The 15,538-nt window shown below is 40.6% G+C and overlaps 1 protein-coding gene across 16 annotated transcripts in view; it reads left to right on the top strand.

Moving 5' to 3' along the window:
* The window catches only part of Kalrn (kalirin RhoGEF kinase), a 611,632-nt gene that overhangs the window by 306,251 nt on the left and 289,843 nt on the right, over positions 1–15,538 (top strand). For all 16 annotated transcript variants that reach the window (XM_070030027.1, XM_070030026.1, XM_070030024.1 and 13 more), the window contains exon 10: positions 603–725. In XM_070030027.1, coding sequence (XP_069886128.1) covers positions 603–725 — 123 coding nt within the window. The remainder of the gene's footprint in view (positions 1–602; positions 726–15,538) is intronic.

Here is a 15,538-nt window from a genome sequence, read left to right as displayed (position 1 = left end):
TTTAGCTAAATCATCAATTTCTTTTTCTATAGTAATGTTCAGATTCCGGGGCCTAGCTCACCATATTTATCTATCTCACCAGAAACAAATAGAAATGTCAGGCACTGCTGGCATCTTCTCAGAAGCACATTTCCCTGCTGTGCAGATTCACAGAGGAAGCTGGATTGACTCCTGGAATGGAGGATATAGCATCTGGGTCAAGAGCACTTGTAGTCTGCGAGTATATACCAAGCAGTGAGGGTAGGGCAGAGGTAGTAAGAGATTAAACAATTCCTGATTCACTGTGCAGCTTGTTTAAAAGTATCAGAGCAGCACTTGGGGTCAATCCTAACAATAACAACAGTCAACAAATTAAGACTGAGACTGAACAAATAATAGGAGGGTATTCTAAAAATCAGAGGCCGAGCTGAATTTAGTTAAAAATGAAACTCTTTTGTTTCCAATGCTGCTACTCACAGCCCTTGTATTTACAGTGGATTGAATATGTCCACCTGGACTGCTGCTCTCTAATAAGGGAAGAGTCAGCTATTGTATATGTTGTCACATGGCTTTCTTCCTTCTGGGAAGTCATTGTTTCTATCTTTTCTTCCTTCTCTGCCCAGGTGTTGGATTGGATTGAAAACCATGGTGAGGCCTTCCTCAGCAAACACACAGGGGTGGGGAAGTCCCTGCATCGAGCACGGGCCCTACAGAAGAGGCATGATGACTTTGAAGAAGTGGCTCAGGTGAGATGCTACATGTATATGATATGGGGGTGGGGGAAGGAGTGTGGAGATAGCCAGGTACAGGGGACCCAAGGCTGTGGCTTTGAAAGGGACATGCTGAATTGATGATCTGTGCCTGTCAGACTGCCTTCTTATTTGATGCAAGGTGGTCTTTGTCTTCTCTTGGATCCTACTAAATGAGTAGTGAATAGTTTCCTAACTTTGTGATATTTAAAGAAAATCTTCCTAGCTGGGTATGGTGGTATATATTGCTTGGGAGGCAGAACAGTGGGATTTTGGACAGTCTGGGCTACAAAGCAAGACCCTGTCTCAACATTCACTCTGCCTGACGCTGCCAAAGGAGGAAAAAAGGAAGGAGAAAAAAAACTGTTTCTGCCAACATAAACTTAAAATGCCTTGTTTACAAGGTGGTGCTGTCATGAGGGTAACGTTAGAACCATCATCAACTCAAGGCTGTGCTTTATACTGTCAGTGCTGATGAGTGCGAACTAGAAAATCACCAAGGTTTTGTTTGCAAAACTGTGCACCCTTTGAGACCTGAAGGAAGAAGCGATACCTGATCTCCAGCCATGTACCTATAGAGCAATGTGCCTAGGAGTCACTTGTATGATTTTTAGTCTGTAGTTTGCACTGTATTCTACCCTTTCGTTGAGCTGTACACATGGTCCAAACAAGCTGTGAGTCAATTCTGAGTATCTGAGTGACAGGTAGTAACAGGTAATTGACAGAAGTCAACACCAAGGCTCAGGAAGTTCTTTAATGTGACTATGCCATCCACTTTCAGTGGCTCTGCTGAAATTTCCCAGTTCTGTCCGACTCTTTGTACCCTAATTCCATGGCTTCTCTACTTATTGAGGAATGGACACCAGGTATAAAATTCATTTCTGAGTTCCAGGTTGCACATGTGTAGGACAAAGAGCAAGAACAGGGAGAGTACCATCTCTTTGGTGACCATTACAACTTTTCTCTGGCTTTGCTAACAATTCCATGTAATCTGCACCTGCCTTTCTCTGAGAGAAAAGAGTTCTAAATTCCAAAAGGCCTCTACTTTTCTAAAAAGTATGTCTTCTGGAAAGGAAACCCCTATGGAGGGACTAAGAAGGGAAACCTAAGCAAGGATCATAAGCTCATTGCCTTGATGACGTGTCAATGAGTCAGTAGAAGTGAAGCTTGTAGTCTGGAAATTCTAACTCGGGGGAAGGATCAGGGTGCAGTGGAGGCTCCCAGCATCCTAGTCCACATGAAAAAACTAACTTGGACCTCAACGAGAACAAATTGTTAGTCTGCCTGAGACCTGCTTTTTTCCTTGCGACTTGATTACCAGCAAGTCAGAATGGAGTGACCACAGCAAGAAGGAGTTTTTCCTTCTGTCACTTTTGCTCATAATTGGCTGAGGGTCATTGGGAGGCATTGACTTACACAAGAATTGGAAAATTCTTGGAGCAGCACCAGAGGAATATGGCAGAAAGACAAAGCATGAAAATCCTTGTTTCTTCTTGTTTGGGGTTGTTCAAGAAGAGTGTTACACATGTTGTAGTATAGGGAGCCTGAGGTTCATGTAGGAGTGGTTTTCTAGAGGACCATGATTCATTCAGCTGTATCATCTGATGAGTCTTTGGCTTGAGGCTGACATGAGAGGATGGAAATCTGAGCAGCTATTCCCTGCATTTAGGTTCAAATAAATCTTGAATCAAGGCAAGAAGAGAATTACAGCTATTAGAGCTCCTGGAAGTTTGCTTTTCCATAGGAAAGAGCAGCCCTCAAATGAAGGAAAGATCCCTAGACAAATATATCTCCTCTCTGAGATAGTAGAGATGATATTACTGGTCACTCTGAGGTAAAGACATTTTAGGCAGCACTTAAAATGACATAAATGATATTTATAAAAATTAATGTGGCAATCAATTATCCATCATTTAAATTTGAATTTTGCACTTAAAAGCTCTTGAACACTTCATTTATATGTGCTTCATGTGTATGTGTATTGGGGCTTGCTCTCAGGACTGGCCTAGGCTTTTTCACTCAAGGCTAGCACTCTACCACACTACCACAATACCACACTACAGCCCTATTTCTGGATTTTTTTGTGATTAATAAGAGAAAGAGACTCATGGACTTTTCCTGCCCAAGAAGGCTTTGAACTGTGATCCTCAGATCTCAGTCTCCTGCATAGCTAGGATTACAGGTATGAGCCATCAGAACTTGACTTTTGAATACATGTTAAGAAAATTCTTTTTTTTATTTTATTGTAAAGATGATGCACAGAGGGGTTACAGTTATATAAATAAGATAATGTGTATATTTCTTGTCGAACAGTGTTACCCCCACATTTTCTCTCCCACTTTCCCTCCCCTCAACTTTCCCCCCATGTTGTAAAGTTCATTTCCAATATAGTGTCTTGTGAGTATTTCTGTTGCATTGGTTCACACTTTGTCCTTTGTTTCATTTTATTATTCCCCTTCCCTTCCCCAAATTACACACACACACACACACACACACACACACACACACACATACACACACACACACACACAAAATACAGGGTACCAAAATCAAGAACAATGACAACAGAAGTTAAAGCAAAGTGGGTAAAAATGAAGGAAAAAGAAATAAGTTCACACAGTATATTTATTATAAGACTTGTTTCCATTCTTAGAGTTCACTTCGATTAGCATCATTTTATACGGTCATATGTAGATAGCTATTGAGCAATTGTAATCCACTGCTAGGAATATCTTAGACATGTACTAATTATTACAAATGAAGGAAAACATGAAGCCTATGTTTCTTTGGGTCTGGCTTTAATATGATTTAATAGAAGACCCTAAAGAGCAAAAACAATCCTTAGCAGGAAAAACAGTACTGAGGAATATCAATACCAAACTTCAAACTCTATTATAAAGCCATAGTTATAAAAACAGCTTGCTAGTGGCACATGAACAAGCCTTAGACCAATGGAATGTAATTGAAGACCCCAAAATGATCCCATAGACCTATAGCCACCTAATCTTTGAAAAAGAGCCTCTTCACAAATGGTGCTGGAAGAATTGGCTGTACACATGTAGAAAACTGAAGTTAGATCCTTATATATCATCCAGCACCAGAATCAACTCCAAATGGTAAGAGCAGATACCCAGAAAAATACAATAACGGATAGGGCAAACACTATGGCTCCTAGGTATAGGTTGAAACTTACAGAAGCACAACAATTCAAAGAAAGGCTGGATAAATGGGATTGCGTCAAACTACAACACTTCTGTATGGCAAAGGACATAGCTAGCAAGATAAATAGAAGGCCCACAAATTAGAAGATCTTCACTAGCTATACAACAGACAAGATACCCAGAAATCAAAAAATTAAACTCCCCAATAACAAATCCTCAAGGAAACAACTGCTCCATTAATAAGTGGGCTAAAGAATTAAAAAGAGGGCTGGGAAGGTGGCTCGGTGGTAGAGTGCTCACCTAGCATGCATGAAGCCCTGGGTTCGATTCCTAAGCACCACATAAGCAAAAAAAAAAAAGCCGGAAGTGGCTCTGTGGCTCAAGTGGTAGAGCGCTAGCCTTGAGCTGAAGAGCTGAGGGACAGCACCCAGGCCCAGAGTTCAGGCCCCACGACTGGACCCCCCCCCCCAAAAAAAAGCGGCATTAGGGACAGTGTTCAGGTCCTGAGTTCAAGCCCCACGACTGGTGAAAAAAAAAAAGAATTAAAAAGAGGGGCTGGGAAGGTGGCTCAGTGGTAGAGCGCTTGCCTTGCATGCATGAGGCCTGGGTTCAATTCCTCAGCACCACATAAGCAAACAGAAAAAAGCCGGAAGTGGCGCTGTGGCTCAAGTGGTAGAGCACTAGCCTTGAGCTGAAGAGCTGAGGGACAGCGCCCAGGCCCAGAGTTCAGGCCCCACGACTGGACCCCCCCCCCCAAAAAAGAAGAAATGCAAATCAAAACTACATTGAGATTCTACCTCAACCCAGTTAGAATGGCCATTATCAAGAAAACAAATAATAACAGATGTTGGCAGGGATGTGGCCAAAAGGGAATGCTACTGCATTGTTGGTAGAAGTATAAACTACTCTGGAAAGCAGTATGGAAGGTCCTCAAAAGACTAAACATAGAGCTCCCTATGATCCAGCAATCCCACTTCTGGGTATTTACCAACTTGATCACAAACAAGGTCATACTAAAGCTACCAGCACAACTATGTTCATTGCAGCATTATTTGCCATAGCTAAGATATGGAACCAACCCAGATGCCCCTCAGGAGATAAACGAATCAGGAAGATGTGGTATATAGTCACAGTGGAATTCTATTCTTTCATCAGAAAGAATGACATCACCCCATTTGTAAGGAAATAGAAAGACTTGGAAAAAATCATATTAAATTAAACAAATTCTCTGAAACATTTGTAGACAGTTTAGGAGTCCTTAGATTAACCTGCAGGTGGCACTGTCTGAATAGGTTGTCTGGAGGCTGAGCTGAAGGAAAAGGCATCAACAGTCCTAAGAGCCTTGCTGAGGAGACACCCAAGGTGCAGATGGTAGATGCTGAGAGCTGAGACCAGGGTCTGTGTTCATTCACTTCTGTAGTCCAAGCTACTGAGGTAACTCACAGAGAAGACTCCGTCCTGTCCTGATAAATACTTGACTCAAGTTGCCTATAAACTCACCAAATGAATCAGGCCATAGAAAAAGCAGCTTTTAAGAGGCACTTGTATTTTTTGGTGGCACTTTAAGTGTCTTTGGGAGAATAAACAAATATAATATGGAATTACTGTCCATAACAACATAGTTGTCAAGGGAAAAATGTGTCCTTATCTGCCCAGGTGGTGCCATAGAATATAATACTGCTACTGAGATATTTACTATTATTTGGTAGGAAAGTACTCAAATGCCTATGGTTTAGATAGCAGCTCTACATGCTCTATTAGTTGACTATTTTATGGCCTCATTAAGTGAAACACCAGACTTTCTGTAAGCTAAGTTAGTGAAAAAAAATAGCAAGATTCACACTCCAATATATATTACCTAAACATAGTAAGTAGCATCCATGTAGCATTTCTAAAAGAATAGTCAATTTAAAGAAAGATTTAAAGCAATACCAAAGACAAAGGCATATTTTCCAAATCTATTCAAAAAAATCTCATTAGTGGTATCATACTATAATCCTTGTTTGTTTCTCAAACTTAAATAGAACACACTAAAAAAAGATTGATTGTTCATTCCTCCAATAAATAAATAAATAAATAAAATACTAAGGGAAACAGTTGGATCTATCAATGACCTTAACCACTAGAGATGGTAACAGTGATCCCCACCAGAGTACAAAAAGTACATAATACAGGTCAGTGCATAGGAATAGGAGGCCTATGCCCTGAGAGTTGGACAGCACCTCTCATTAATTTCCATGTCCCATCAAACCTGTGTTGGACTCTATGGAAAATGAAGAAGATGCCCAGTTTCTGTCTTGAGTAAATCATAATCTAATGACAAACATAGATCAACATTCTAAGAAGCTCTATACCAAAAGAGGAGAAATTATCTACACCCCTTGAAAGTTTTCAAGGAGAATTGTGAGTCAAAGCTAGGAAAACCAGTACTTCATCTGGTGAGCCAGTAAATATAGCTACTATGGTGGGGTGCAGTGACCTTTAGAGTAGTTTTACATTTTCTTTTCTTGCCCAAAATGATGACCATTTATAGCAGCTGCAAATCCAAGCAGAAGGGAAAGGTTCAAGAGCTTAAATAGATGTTTTTTCACATCCCAGCTTCTTAGCAAGAATGAAAGGTTTTTAGGCAGATGGGAAAATGGTGAAGAATGCCAGGAAAATGCAGAGACATTAATGTCATGAAGTGAGCAAGGGGAAGAATATGAACAGATAGCGTTGAAGTGTAATCCTACCCTTTGGATCTTGCATGAGACTTTTCCCATTGGGGTGGGTTCAAGACATCCCTTCCAGGGAGCAGTGGGGGAAATTTGATGGCATGAGATGATGGAGGAATGATCCTGTGGTTACTGTTGGGAAGAAGAAAGATGGTTTATATGTAGGTAACTTTTTTTTGTTGGTGATGGTAGTAGAGCTTGAACTCTGGGTCTGGGTGTTGTCCCTCAGCTCTTCAGCTCAAGGCTCTACCACTTCAGCCACTGTGCCATTTCCTGTTTTCTCAGTGGTTTATTGGAGATTAGAGTCTCATAGACATTCCTGCCGGGGCTGGCTTTCAACCATGATCCTTAAATCTCAGCCTCTGGAGTAGCTAGGATTACAGGCCTGAGCCACCAGTGCCCAGCTTATGTTTAACAAAGGGTTTTAAGCATTACTTTGAGTAGTTTCAGTCTGGAAACTTGGGAGGATATAGGAACCAGTATACATAATAAGGAGAGCTTATCCAGCGCATACATTGTCCCCCTCTTTTCCCTCCTTCCTACTTGGAAAAAATAGAACATTCAGAAGACATTGAGACTGCACTCTTAATGTTTTTAAAGTTCTGAGTAACAACTAAACTATTCAAAAGCGCAGGTGGTGTTTTTGTCTCTCATTCCATGTAACACATTGAGGCTTTAAGAAAGAGATGGCTGCCTAAGTAAAAAAAAAGTTTTCTGCAGAGCCAGTATGGTGCACTTCTGGCAATGGGTGAAAGGCATCTTGTAAAGATTAGGGAGGATACCTATTGGCAAAAAACCTGATGAATCTACATGGAAGGATGCAAATGAGTTATGAGCTGGCACCAGTGGGTTACACCTGTAAGCCTTAGCTATTCAGGAGGCTGAAATCTGAGAATCACCATTCGAAGCCAGCCTGGCAAGTAAGTCTGATGAGACTCTTCCAATTAAACATCAAAAAATCTGAAGTAGAGCTGAAGCTCAAGTGGTACAGTGTTACCTTGAGCCAAAGAAGCTCAAAGACAGTGCCCAAGCCCTGAGTTCAAGCCCAAGGACTGGCACAAAAAAAATTAAGTGAGTTTTGAAAATGGAGGGAATATCCAGTAAAGCCAAAACTAGATATACATCAGGCACCACACAAGTGTCATAGACAAAAGCACTCAGTGAAAAACATATCAGAACTCTTTAGGTAAAACATTAAAAACAATAGATGGGCGTCAGTGGCTCATGTTTATAATCCTAGGTACTCAGTAGGCTGAGATCTGAGGATCAGGTTTAAAGCCAGCAAGGACAGGAAAGTTCTTGATACTCTTATCTCCAGTTCGCTACAAAAAAGTTAGAAGTGGAGGTATGGCTTAAGTGGTAGCACACTGGCCTTGAGCGGAAAAAAAAAAAAAGCCAAGGGACAGTTCAACACCTTTGGTTCAAGTTCCAGTACCAGCACAAAATAAGTAGATAAATAAATAAAGATGACTGATTGACAGCCATATTTATAGACTTCTTTTTCTAAAGAAACAACAAAAGAAATGGTAACTGCACTTTTAACAAATGTTCCTAGGACTTTAGGATATGGAGCTCAAAACTAGAAAATGTCAATAGAAGAGGACTCTTTGTTTAACAAACTCCTTCTAATAGGCATGAGGCTGTATCAGGAAGTTTCTCATCTTTATGAAATCTACAAACCTGAGAGCAGTAAATAATATGGAGAAATAAGAAGACAAAAAGAACACAAAATGTAAGCCATCATGCTGTTGGAGTGGACTTTAGTCCATTCCATTAGATAAAGGAAACTGAAATGTAGTTCTGATACGATTTGAATTCTGTCTCAAGGGTAACTATAGGGATAATGCCAATCCAGGTCTCCCAGCATCTCCTAGAAATTGTGTGACACTTAAAAAAAAAGTCTGTTAGGTTGTTGAAAGCAGAGAATTCTACCTGGTAGAAAATGAGCCATTGTAGAAATGTTCAAGAAATATAGGTTGTATCATAATCCTGAAGAAACTTGACCTTTGGATGCAACAGTTTTGGGGCTTTAGTCTTAGAAAAAAAATGTTACTCTTGCATGATAACATAAATTAAGCCATAGTCTCTACATAAGAGAAATAAAAGTTTATCTGCACCCTAACTGGATCACATATGTAATGCTTATTGTACTCAATTATGGAAAACGTATTTCAAGAACTGACAAAATATACTGCAATTGTTGGAAGGCTGCTATGATTGTGAAGCGAAAATCTGAATAGGTTCAGTTTTGATTAAATAATGTTTTATGGTGGTTTTGATGATTGAAGGCTTTTTATGGAAAATTAAGAAAGGCATGATAAAGCACTGTTTTAACTAAATTCAGGTATAATTTCAAGTTCAAGCCCAAGGACTGGCACAAAAAAATAAGCGAGTTTTGAAAATGGAGGGTAAAATATCATTGACCAGCCCTTACTTATTTTTGATGCTCATCTCTTCAAGGAAACCTCCAGTAGCCTCTTTGCTTTAAATCAGGAGCTCCTTTCCTCAATACACATGTGCATTAATCATATCCCTATCTCTATCATGGTAATTATCATACAGTGTTCCAATCAATTTTTCCTGATTTTCTTCAAAGCAACAATTCTGTCTATGGTCTTTTTATCCTAGTTCCTAACTCAGTAGGGTGGCCAGGTTATCTCTGAGGATAATATATGGGTAAGAGGGGTATTAGATTCAGCAGAACACAGGCTCCAAAATAATATAACCTGATATCTAAGTACCACCCTAAAGAATGAGTAAGTTTGCATTGAGCTGAAGTCAGCTAGGACAGTCCCAGCCTAGGATCTGGCACTCTAAAATGAGCATCTTTAAATTTTGAGTAAGCTTGGTTTTTTTAAAACCTTTAAATAAACTAAAAACCTATTTTAAAAAACTATTTAAAGCTTTATAGGAAACCATGTCTGATAAGAGGAAATAATTTTACATAGTTATACCAAGGAATTTCATTCAATAACGCAGTTTGTGAATACAATGTACCTTGATCAATGTCATCCCTTTCAACAATGTTCATTTTTCAGCCCCACTAAATTCCTATAACTTTGCCAGCTGGGGTCATTATCATACCCCACTTCTAAACTAGCTATGCTAGGAGCTGAAATGCCACAAGTTCTCTATTTTATTCTATCTCTTTGAGGGGAAAAAAAAAACTTAGCCCAGGCTAAGCTCAAACTCAAGATCCTCCTGCTTTAGCCTTCCAAATTCTGAGATTTCAGGCATGAACCATCATGCCCAATCTTTTCAGAAGGATCTTTTTTTTTTTTTTTTTTTTTTTTTTTGGGTCCGGTCGTGGGGCCTGAACTCTGGGCCTGGGCGCTGTCCCTCAGCTCTTCAGCTCAAGGCTAGTGCTCTACCACTTGAGCCACAGCACCACTTCTGGCTTTTTTTTTTTTGGCTTATGTGGTGCTGAGGAATCGAACCCAGGGCCTCAGGCATGCAAGGCAAGCGCTCTACCACTGAGCCACCGTCCCAGCCCCTTCAGAAGAATCTTAAAGGCAACAATAAGACAAAAGGAAAATAGAGAGAAGTATACTATATATTGGTTGTATATTCAGTATATTGATTTTGAGTCCATCTGGTCATTGACTTTTTGACTTAATACATCACATTTACTGATTACCATTGTTTTCTTCTCCCTTTTGAGATGTCCCTAATAACAATAATGATAACATCATATACCACTTTCTATGCACTAGGCACTATGGGAACATTTTGTTATGTTGTCTCATTTAATCCTTATGACATCTTGTGGAGTAGGTATTTCTAGCTCACACTTACAGATAAAAAATGTGAGGCAGAGGTTGAATAAATGAGCTCTAGGAACCCATGGTTGCCTTTCCTCTTTCTATGGTGTCCTCTGGCTTATCTGAAACCAACTGTTGGAGACAGCTGGTTCTGCTTTCTGCTGGCCTGTTTAATTGACATAGCCAGTGTTTGGCTTGAGTCTTCATTTCCCTGGTCTAGAACACACTGGTGTGTCTGAGAGACCTAATGCCTCTGTTCTTTCCATTTTGGGTTTTGTAACTTTGTGACAATCAACTTAATTTCTCTTGGTGTCCTTTCTGAACTGATAATGACATGTACCTTGAAGAATGATATGAGATCTAAAAAAATGTATGGAAAGTGCCCAATAGAGAATTTGGGTCATGGAAGATGTATAATAAATGATGGTTCCTGTGGCTCCTTAGTAGGTGGTTTACAGGGATGGAATATATCTAAAGAGAATTTGGGTCATAGAAGATATGTAATAAATGATGGTTCCTGTGGCTCCTTAGTAGGGCTGGTATACAGGAAGTTTCAAGGTATTTCAGGCTAAATTATCAATTGCCATGTTTGCATACCTTAAGCTGCAGCTTACTGTGGCTATTTAAAAGAGAATAGCTATCCTTCAGGACAGCCAAGAACTGAGGAGATAGGATGGGTATAAGTGTTGGCAAGCAAAGATTAAGCATTATAAAAGGGGTGACACACAATTTGACCAGTCAGAACCAAGGAAAGCCCATAGCATGATGGTAAATGTTTCCAGATGGCAAGGAGTACTCAGTAGCTTGGTTTGCAGAAACGAATGGTGCTCACAGATTTAAAGTGAAAGATGGATAGTTTTCATTGGAAAGGGTCTTAACAGAACAGAGCTCAAGCTGCTTGGCTACAGTTTCCTTACCTGGAGCCCAAGGTAAGAAAATAACTAGCTCTTACAAAAAGAACAAAACCGTGGTTGTCAAAATGGGCATCTGGGCACAATAGGGATATACTGGCTGCTGATGGGATCTAGGTGGAGAACTAATCTGGGGATGAGATGTGTGATTTTGTTTGATTTCTATAACTGGACTGTAGCTGGGCCTGCCCTAGGGCTCCAGAAACAAGGGAAGCAAAGAGAGTTTAGGAATCAGGGAGAACAGACTGTCCCTCCTAAAGGATTCTGTGACTCAAGATGGTCAAGTGTGTAACTACTAGGTTTCATGATGTGGTGGTGTATTTGCTTTGCACAGCCGCAGTAACATAGAGATGGGAAGAATAGAATCAGTCTGAAAGCACAAGCACCAGGTAGAAAGGAAAAGGAAACAAGGGAGGCAATTCAAGAAATAAATTTTCTGTCTGCTAGTATTGATTCAGAAGGCAAGCCATTACAGGATCCTCCAATGATTAATTTCAACCCTGGTCAGCCTACCCAGATGAAAAGAAACAATTGCCTTTCTCTCTCTTGTCCTTCCTTTGTTTCTGTGAGCTAGGCCAGCAGGGTAGGTCTCGGGAGTGTGCTTGCTGTGTGGAAGCCAGCATTTGTGTAAGCTTAGACTAAGGGGGAAGCCCTTGGTGAACCTATACCCAAGGGGGATATATGCATATTCTTCAATGAAGCTAAATTTGCCTTCAGAAAAAGTGTGGAAAGCATTGTTCAGGTTTTAAACCTTGTTGCAAAGACAAACATACAAGGAAAGAAATAATAACTGACATTATTGAAAACATACATTTGCAAAGTTCTCATTCTTTCCTTGAAACAACTATTCAATTACTGTCAATATTTTTTCCTCATTTGTCCAGATGAGCATTTGTCCAGAAAGGATCACGCGAGTGGAAGAAACAAGATCTGATGCCAGGCAGGCAGACCCCCCAAACCCATGCTTTAGCACATAGCCATTCAGAGTAATAAAAAAAAATGGGCTTACTCAACCCTTCCTTTGATTATTTTTTAAAGGAAGTTAGCACTATGTTATTTTTATTTTTAATTACAAAGCCACACATTTTCAATATAGAAAACACATACAAGCAAAAATAATCTACCCACTCAATTGTCTAACTGTCTAACCATTGCTAATACTTGGTGTTTGTTCTCCCAGATAGTTTTCTATTTGTGTGTATGAGTACATTTGATAGCTAGCTTTTCTTATTTAATGATATATCCATGGTACTAAATACACACAGTGTTATTTTCTTTTCTGATAAATTCTTTACTATTAAGACTCCTTGTTCTTTTCCAGATTCTAGCAATTTAATAGGGTATGATTGGTACAATTTTAAATGCATAAAGAAAAATAAAACACATTGAAAACAGAGTTGGGTTTGAAACAAACAAACATCCAGAATCTTCTCCAAAGAGAGAATACATCAGAGAATGGCAATCTATACACTTCCTTCCAAGCCCCTCCAGCTCCTCATTGCAAGTGTGCATATATTAGAGGGTGGTGACAACCCTCTGAGCTTATAAACCTATCTGGAATCAGTCTTTCAAAAGATAGCATTTGATCTAGCTAGTCAGGAGGCCGAGATCTGAGGGTCACGGTTCAAAGCCAGCCCAGGCAAGAAAGTTCATGAGACTCTTACCTCCAACAAACCACTGGAATACCGGAGGTGGCGCTGTGGCTCAAGTAGTAGAGCGCTCCCCTTAAGCTGAAGAGCTCAGGGATAGCGCCCAGGCCCAGAGTTCAAGCCCCACTACTGACAAAAAAAAAACAAAAAAACATCTGAGTGAGGGAAGGGGTGACATTGTCCAAAAAGAAATGTACTCTACTTGATTTATGTAACTATCCCCTCTGTATATCACCTTTATAATAATAAAGAAATTAAAATCTTAAAAAGATAACATTTGCAACTTCTTTCCTTTTCCTGGTAATTGTCATAGCCTTTCTCTGCTCCTCCTTCCTAATTCTCACCCATGCTTCCTCCTTTCTTCCTCCTTTCTTCTTGTTTTTTTTGTTTGTTTGCTTTTTGGTCGGTCATGGGACTTGAACTCTGGGCCTGGATGTTGTCCCTAAGCTCTCAGCTCAAGGCCAGTGCTCTACCACTTGAGCCATAGCACCACCTCCGGTTTTCTGGTGGTTTATTGGAGATAATAGTCTTATGGACTTTCCTGCTCAGTTGGCTTTGAACCACAATCCTCAGATCTAAGCCTCCTGAGTAGCTAGGATTACAGGCATGAGCCACCAGCGCCCCGCCCCTCCCTAATTCTTTCTACTGCCTTTTCTTCCTTCTCTTTTTGTCCCATCTTCTCATTGAAGAATTTCAAGAAAGCCTGAAATAGGGGCTCTAATTGGTGGTCTAGGGTACAGCCCTTCACTCTGGCCATAGTGTGATTTAGTTCACACTAGGGCGATGTCTTCCAGGACCGAAGACCTCCCTGTGGCATTGCCGTGGCATTAAGGGTGATGAAAGTAAATCAGAAGTATCTGAGCTGAAGGATAAGGACTTTTGAGAACTTGTTGGTGGATATGGCACCTAGTATAGGTAATGAGCTATAAGGAAGCAGCAGCAGAGAGACCCAAGTAAAAGGGTTTCAGGAAGGATATTATGTAAACCTCCTCACTTAAAAAAAAAAAAAAAAAAAAAGCACATCATAACCAGAACAACCCACCACACAGATTTGTGTCTTTTCCTTTGCCAATGAGCAAATGGAGGCGTTTTATGAACCAATTTCATTTGGAATAAATTTTAAACCGGAGAAAGATCCACTGCCAAATTCTGGGGACAGGAACTAATTTGAGTTTCTCCACCTGGAAAGAAAGCCAGGTTTATGCAATGGAGCTGAGTTCTTATGGCCTCCCATGATACCTGGGAATGTCTAAGCTCTGTTGGAATTGGTGTCTGTATTTGTCTTGGGATCTGCAGACAGATACCCCACTAAGCCAATCCACTTCTCTCTGAATTTAAGTAGAGACTGGCACAGCTGTTCTTCAATCCAGGAGGCAACACAAAGTATGGGTAACTTCAGCTATAATTATATAGTTCCAGGGTGTTTCACACTTTGGGCTATTTTGTAGAATACATCTGAGCTTCAACAATGCCAGCTATGGATTGAAATAGTTCTGGTGGACTTTGAACCACCACATGCAAGAATTTGAAAATATCATTGAAGGAAAGAGGCCAGTGGGAGAGTCTAAAAAGAACTTTAAACCCATGTGATGGGTATGCTCCATTTTCATTTTCCTTCTTCACAAAGTTTGAACTCTGCCTATGTCTAAAATTATGAAGTCTTGGGGTTCCCAAAGTCAGTCTTATTTGTTTAAAATATATAACTAAAGAGGAGTGGGTTGTTTTGATGTACACCTTGAGCGTTAGCCAGACTTTGGTTGTTGTGTCAAAATACAACTTCAACAAGATTTTTGGCTTGTAGTTTCAAAGACTTCAATGCATGGTCAACTGGCTCCATTGTTTCTGGGTGGGGTGAATCAGAGCATCATGGTATAGGGAGGTGGGCAAAGGATTAAAGTTGGACACCTATGGCACCCAGAAAGCAGAGACAGAGTCAGAGACACAAACAGACAGAAAGTAAGAGAAAAAGATGGAGAAAATGAGATGGAGAGAAAGGGAGAAGGAGAAGGAGAGAGAGAATGCCTATTCCTTTTTCTTCCACCTGGGCATCTAGGCTCCCAGCTTACAGGATGGTGCCATCCTCATCCAGCACAGGTCTTTTCCCTTAGTTTATCCTCCCTGGAAAACTCTTCACAGACATATCCAATAAGGTGTGCTTTACTAATCTAGACATTTTTTTTCCTTTTCTGGGCCTAGGCACTGTCCCTGAGCTTTTGTGCTGAAGACTAGCCTCTACCATTTGAGCCATAGCTCTACTTCCTCTCTCTCTCCCTCTCCCTCCCCCTCTCCCTCTCCCTCTCCCTCTCTCTCTCTCTCTCTTTCTCTCTCTTTCTCTCTCTCCCTCTCTCCCCCTCTCCCCCTCTCCTTCTCTCCTTTTCTCTCTCCCTCTCTCCCTCTCTTTCCCTCTGTCTCTCTCCCTCTCTTTTTCTCTCCCTCTCACTCGCTTGCTTGCTCCCCCCTTTCTCCCCCCCCCAGCCGTAGTTAAGTGAAGACAGGAGTCTCACAGACTTTATTGCCTGGGCTGACTTTGAATCACAAGTACTTAGGGTTAGGGTTAAAGGTGTGAGCCACTGGTGCCTGGTTTAGACACTTCTTGATCTAACCAACTTAAGAA

This window comes from Dipodomys merriami, unplaced genomic scaffold (genome assembly GCF_024711535.1).
Source record: "Dipodomys merriami isolate MVZ:Mamm:240054 unplaced genomic scaffold, mDipMer1.0.p SCAF_2, whole genome shotgun sequence".
NCBI classification, from domain to species: Eukaryota; Metazoa; Chordata; class Mammalia; order Rodentia; family Heteromyidae; genus Dipodomys; species Dipodomys merriami.
Note: the sequence above shows the minus strand (reverse complement) of the source record. Positions and strands in the feature narration are given on the sequence as shown.